The 7,131-nt window shown below is 39.0% G+C and overlaps 1 protein-coding gene across 1 annotated transcript in view; it reads right to left on the bottom strand.

Annotated features, from left to right (window-relative positions):
* Nucleotides 1-7,131, bottom strand: part of PLXNC1 (plexin C1) — a gene marked incomplete at its 5' end in the record, with an annotated part of 140,453 nt that overhangs the window by 57,640 nt on the left and 75,682 nt on the right. The window contains 3 exons of the mRNA XM_015598420.2: nt 708-795; nt 3,252-3,431; nt 6,203-6,339. Of these exons, the coding sequence (XP_015453906.1) occupies nt 708-795; nt 3,252-3,431; nt 6,203-6,339 (405 nt within the window). The remainder of the gene's footprint in view (nt 1-707; nt 796-3,251; nt 3,432-6,202; nt 6,340-7,131) is intronic.

Raw genomic sequence — 7,131 nt, 5'->3', positions numbered from 1 at the left:
GCCCCAGAGAGGCTGCTACCTTCACATCTCGTGAAGGAAGGAGAGAAAGGGGAGAAAGATCGGGGTGAGCTTTCAGGAAGAGACCAGAAGTGCACTCAGAGGCTCCAATCTGTATCTGAAATGCATTGTTTCCTATGACGAGGTCTGTGTGTGACACCTCTCGGTGTAAGAACTGGGTGAGCGGTGGGCATCAGACCACTCTGTATGGGAAGTTGAAAGGCAAGAGGAGGCGAGGTCAGAGGAAGGGACCAAATCAGGTCAAAGAGACGATGGTCTATGACGAGATCTCTGGGACCTTAGCAGGTCACTGAACCTCTGAACTGCAGTTCTCTTTTTGCACGTACTCTTCGCAGAAATACAATTCTTCCTTACGTGACGCCTTCGCCACTCACAAGGCATTTTCACACATATTCATAAACATTGTCTCATTAAAGTGACTTGCCATAAATCACACATGAGAAAATGGCAGCTCTTGTCATACCAAGTTCCTTCCTCTTTCCCCTGTGCCACTGCCTGAAATACTTAACTACAAGTTTAAGGTCTTATTATTTCCACTACAGCACAGATGGTATACATCATGCAACGGGTAAAAGCACAGACTATCACAAAGACACAGAAATAAACTATATTCCCCAACATATTTTAGTGTGATAGTAACAAAATCATCCTTGAAAATAACTATTATTACAAAGTGGCCAAAGACTTACATTTATGTTTCCTTTTAACTCATGTGAAATGATTAAGTTGTCAATTACATCAAAATTTCTGCCCGTGATGGTTATGTTTTGACCACCGCTGCAAGGAAAAATGTAACAATAGGAGTTTTATAATGAACATAGGGGTATTTTACATTTATGAACAAAGCTATCAATTTGTTCACACTTAATATTAAACTCACTTATGTTTGAAAGCAAATTAACAAATTCAAAATTCAAATGCAGGACAATTTTAGAGATCTTTTAATGATACTGTTTATAAAGTCATAGTTGTTAAGATACACGAATATAAAAAGTCACATCAGATCCTGTTGCAATTTGTAGGAAAATGCCCAAATTCTTCTGCGGAATTTTGAGTTCTGTTGTGTCATGTTGCCACATATATTCAGATCATCAACTGTACCTTGAAAAGGTTTCACTAAACAGAATTTTGTTTGATTGCTGCTTAATCTATATGAAGATTCTTCAATCTAACAATTTTCAAAATCAAACTCCCAAACTACCAATTACGTTTTATTCAGGGAGACTGGGAACACTTTGGACAAGGTAAAATTATAAATGACATTAAAAGTATATATTCCTATTTAGTAAACCATATAAATAACAGCTACATTCTATCTCTCCAAAACCAAGCCAAATGATTTCACATATTCTTAGCACCTAATTGCATATAAGTAAAGTGGTCATTAGATGTGAAATAAACAGCTGTCCACAGCTCTGGCTGCCCTTGCACCCTCATTCATGTAGGTCACTAGACACTCATTCCAGGGGACAGGCGCCTGAGCATGTCAGCCGAGCCCAGGATGACAAGACCAGGAGGTGGACACGAACAGGTCAATTTGTGTAGGGCAGAAGAAAGACATTGAGCCCTGAACCTTCCAGCCTCAAGGAGGAAGGGCCGAGTTGGCCTCATGCCAGCCTGTCTCCATCACTAGAAAACCAGGCCAAGCATACTCTGCCAATGGCTAGACCGCAGAGCCACATTCTTGCCTTGGAGTCACCGAGAGACCCAAGCTCAGAATATGAAAGCTGACTGGCCATTAAGAAGCTTCTTATTTTACGGCAAAGCAGAACACTGGTGTCTTAGAGCACAGCACCCTGGGCCAGGCTGCCTGGGAGCCTGGGTAAGTCATTTGAATACTCCATGTCTCAGTTTCCTCATCTGCAAAGGGGGCCACTCATAGCAGAGCCCTTACGCTTGTGAACATTAACTGAGTCAATAGATATAACATACCAGGCATGTGGGGAGTGCCACATCCACGTGTGCTTTAATTTATAGGAAGGAATTAGACCGAGAGCAGGGAGTGGCACGCTAGAGCCTTGGTTTGGAAATTTTAAATTTCCTCATGCCACTGTTATGGATGGAACTGTTGAAGTCCTAACCCCCAGGACCTCAGAACGTGACTTATTTGGAGACAAGGTCTTTAAAGGGGTAATTTGGAGACAAGGTCTTTAAATGAGGTCACTCGGGTAGCCAAAATCCAATATGACTGGTATCCTTATAAAAAGAGGAAATTAGGACAGAGCTAGGCTCAGGGGGAAAGCCATGTGAAGGCACAGGGAGGAGAAGGCCATCTACAGGCCAGGTAGAGAGGCCTCAGAAGAAACCAACCCTGACAGCACCTTGATCTTGGACTTCTAGCTTCCAGAAATTTGATGACATAAATATCTGTTATTTAATCCACCCAGTATGTGGTCCTTTGCTATGGCAGCCCTAGCAGTCTCATACATCTTACCTCTCACTTAATCTTAAAAAAGAATGTGAATCTTAAAAGAATAATAATAAAAGAATATTCCCACCCTCCCTTTTTTGGTTTTATCTTTCTTTTTTAAAACAAAGCTTCTGTAGTTTCCACTAGACTGTTCTTAGAAAATTAGCTTCAGGTGAAGAAAATATCTTTAGGGTTATATTCCGAAATCTTAAAAGTGAATTTAAATTCGACTAGAGAGATAATTTTTTTCCTTAATATATTGGAGTCACCTGGAAGAGTTTATTTTGGAATTTACATCTCACTTAGGGAGCGTCTTTAAACTGTAGATACTGTTTTTCATTTAGATACCGCCCACCAGTTCCTTAAATTATTCAAAACAGTTTATTCTAAAGGTTATAAAACGAAAGACGTAAGAAAGAAGCTTTGCGTCATGGGCAGGAGTGAGACGGAGTGAAGAAGGTCATGTGTTTGTACCAGAAAACTAGACCAAGAATAGTTACTGCAATTGAATAAATATTTTAAAAGCTGAAAGATGTATATGATCTAAAAAGAAACGAGAGTATGAACAAACATTTTAGCTGTGAGTTTCCTGGCAGCCACGGCTAAGAGTAAAACAGGAAGTGCTCATAGTGTTTACTGTGATGATGGGAAGCAACCTGTTTGTCAGGTATGCGCTTGTTTTTAGGAATAAATCCTAAGAGAAATTCTGTGAGAGGAATTTAGATATGACCATTATTTTTATATTTATTTGCATGAAATACATGATCTGTATGCATCTGAGCCTTTTAACTATAACAAGAGAAAAATATGAATTAGAAAGTACCTGATCCAGGTGGTAGCAGGATATATGAGGGAACATTGTGGCAGAGCAATGTAAGACAAGGGTCCCACAGGAGAACAGTTCCCACCATCGAACTGGATACACACATCCTTTATCTCTTTTCGGCTTGACGGTAGAGAGAATTTCATGTGGGTGTCATTTAGCACATGGCTAACCCGTATCCTAGAAAGAAGTAGAAAAAGAACTCTTATATGACATAGACACTTAGCATAGTTAATTACCCAAGGTGACAGCATATGAATTTCATGAACTACAGCAGTTCATGAACTATCAGAACAGCTGCAGGCAACTGCTGATTAATCAGGGGCCACTTATCCAGTTTGGCATCATCTGGGGCAGGGTTTCTCTTTCTTTTGTGCATTTTTGTATTTATTTGCATTTCCCTTAGAAGTGGGGGAAGAAAGAGATATAACCAGAGCCCCTAAGAAACCCTAACAGAAAGCAGAACATGAACTGGGTATTAAGTTATATTAAGGAATTACTGTTAATTCTGTCAAGTACAATAATGGCACTATCTTTCCCTGTCAGAGACATACACCACTGAAGTATTTATGAGTGAAAGAATTTGGTGTCCGGAACATGCTTTTAAGAACTCCAGCCGCCATTGTTCCTTCCCCTCCAAAACTGAGGAGGAAATCGATGACACAAGATTGGCAAGAGTTGGAAAGTTCTGAAGCTGGAGGATGGGTACAGAGAGGTTCACTTCACTCTTTTCTCTTGTGTATGTTTGCAAATGTCTGTAATGAAAAGTTTTAAAAAAAGAGCAGCCCCAGTCAAGCACTGGGAGGGGAGAACTCAACCCCGGCACAGCTGGGAATTCTGCTGCATTGAGAGCAGAGAGCCTATGACTTAAAGTCCATGCCAAGAGCCCAGGGGCCTCAGAATCAATCAGCCGTCAGAGCCAACCTGCCTCCCAAGGAGCTCCAGACTGGAAATTAGCTAGGACTGTCGTGGGTGCTCCTGACATCTGCAGGGTGTATCCTTGTCACCCTTGGGAGTCAAAGCAAAGCCTTCTTTCTACAACATTCTCTCTGTAACCTGCCGCTTCCTCTGCGCGTCAAGTCCACAATGGCCCTCTAAAGCATGAATGATTAAGACTGGGTTGTGTCTGAATAATAATCAGTATAATTATGCTACATGAGAAGTTATCATTATGCCTTAAATAATGTGCATGATTATTAACTTTAATGCACATATCCTTTAAGTTGTAATATTAGATTCTAACCATAAGGCAAATTCAAAAATCATGAGAGTCAGTTTGTACTTATACTACCTCCGCTTTACATTCTAGATATAGGAAATTCATCATAAAATGGCTGATCGTTAAAATTCAAACTTGTTTATAAATTTTGGAAGGAGAGAGGCGGAAATGTGGGTCACTCCACTACTACTGTCAAATTTTTCTCTGTTGGAATAACTAGGCATTTTTAAAAGATCACATTAAAAGAGTTTGGGATTATGTACAGCATGAAGTCAGATGTAGGATTGACAGAGTATTATGTTTACTGCTCATGAACTTGGGTTCACCACACAAATGTGGTTAGCGAAAAGCTACATGCAGAAAGGTCTCTTAGTCATTTAATTTAATAACTGCAGGATCTCAAGACACATTCAGAATTGAAATGAGAGCATAAAGAGACAGAAACATGGTAAAGCTCTGAAAAACTACTTATTTTTCAGTGAAGTTAATTGCCTTTCAGTGAATGCACAGGTGTCTAACTTCAGATTTCGTTACACAAAATGAAAGATTTTTGCAATAAGGTATTTAGCCAGGATAAACGGCACAAAATACCTATGTTGCATAGATACAGCCACTAATATGTACTTGTAAATTCTGGTAAATAGCAGAATAGAGAAAAGCCACCGACGAGGAGCTTTTTCCTTCGAGATAACAGACATCCCAAATTTACTGCTAGAAGGGGTAGGGGATGGCAGTTATACATGGCAAATGAATTAAAATAGAAAATTCAGTAACTAAGTGTGGCAGATTAAAATGGTGTACGAATTTGTTTGAGGAGTTAAAAACCAAAACACCACGCTTCAGCAGATTGTCTTCAATGCATTTCCGTGATGAGAACAAGCTCAGTATTATACTTTATGTAGACGGCAACATCGTTTATTTCAAATCAGCCCAAACTTCTAAAAGCTAACAAGCAGAAAACTCAAATTATCTATTGTTATCATTATTACATCTCTTTTTTTTTATTTTGAGAGGGGGAATATTTGTACAAGAACGTCAGTAAGACACTGAAATTTTTTCTCTCTCAAAAGTTTCATTGAAAGGATGAGTTAGGGGAAAAGAAGTCATAGAAATGATGATGTTCAAGTAGTGCCCTGACCAGATATGTTTTGTTTTGGGGTGTTCGTTCTCCTTTCCCCCCTCCTCCTTTCCCTCTCTCTCTCCTTCCTTCCCTTCCTCCCTTCCTCCTTCTTTCTTTTTTTAAACTACTGTATGTTCCATTTACTCATTATTTGAGCCTGAAACCACTCCAATAAAGAGAAGGCTATAGAGTAAAATGGATCAGAAAGTTTCTTTTTTCAACTTCAGGCAATCTATCAGAAGAGTTGTCACATTTTCTCATTAAATTCTGAGGTACAAAGTACTCAACTGGTTTTCTAAGTGGGACATCTTTAACAATGATATTTGTTACTCGAAATACTTGATTTTGTTAATGAAGACAAATCAGGACCACCTGAAATTATTGTGTACTGAGATTTTGGGGAGAACATGGGACAGATTCCCTCCCAATTAACTTCAGATGTGGTGTATAAATGATTTTACTTTTTAAAATTACATTATATCAAATATACAGAGAAACTGGCCCACTTTGACATATGGAAATAATTCGACTACATAAAGATTATATTCCTTTGGCATACATTTTAGCTTTTCACTATATTACCAAGAATAAATTACTAATATTTTAACTCACACATCCTTCTCACAAGTACTGGTTCCTTTCAGGATCATTACGATGTTAGATGCCTGCGTAAAGTTTGCTCCTGTGACTATCACGTTACTTTTCCCTAAGGTTGATATTTTATGTGGCTCAATGGATTCAATGTAGACCTATTGGAAATAAAAGATTAAAACACAAGATCAAAGCTAAGAAATGGCACTGTTCCAAAAAATCTGTTTATGCGCTGTAGTTCGAAGAAATCACTGGGAAATTACAACATTTTGCAAACATAGGCAGACAGTGTTTAATGAAATCAATGAATTCAAGGAAGAGTGCTGAAGATTCATGTCTCTCAACATGCGACAGCATGAGGTCAAACCAATTAGTCTTTGTCTCACAAGACAGTTGAAAATACAGTTGAAGAGTCTGACGTTCTGTCTGAAGAGTGAGATATCACTGGAGTCTCAAAAATGCTTGCTGCCTACAGCCCCTGGAGGCTCACAATACAACAAAATGAAGGAAAAGACAAGGGGTCCACTGATCATCAGCCAATGACAGACTCATCATTAGGCTGGAATAAATGTCATTCTGGATAAATTTAATTCCCAAGAAAGCAGTTCCTATTTTTTGTTTGTTTCAGTTAGGCTATTTGAATCAAGGAATACACTGCAGGGAAAAAATCTCAAAAAATCAACTCGTTTGGTCACCTAATATCAAGTAGCTGATGCCTAAACCATGCAGCCAACCATTTCTTCTCCACAGTTTGCAGATACTACCTTCTCCTTCTCCATGCCCATTACAGACTTTATCAGACCTTCCTTTAAAGTAAGTTTCCCTTGCAATCACCTGATACCTGGTCCCACATAATGCAGGCTTACACACTTTACTTCTCCCTTTGCAGGGTCTAATCAAATTCCCCTAAGAGGGAAAAAAAAAAGACCCTTTTTGATGGCAAGAATTGT

Source organism: Pteropus alecto, unplaced genomic scaffold (genome assembly GCF_000325575.1).
Source record: "Pteropus alecto unplaced genomic scaffold, ASM32557v1 scaffold76, whole genome shotgun sequence".
Classification (NCBI taxonomy): domain Eukaryota; kingdom Metazoa; phylum Chordata; class Mammalia; order Chiroptera; family Pteropodidae; genus Pteropus; species Pteropus alecto.
The sequence above is the reverse complement of the archived record's forward strand: the minus strand, read 5'-3'. Positions and strand labels throughout refer to the sequence as shown.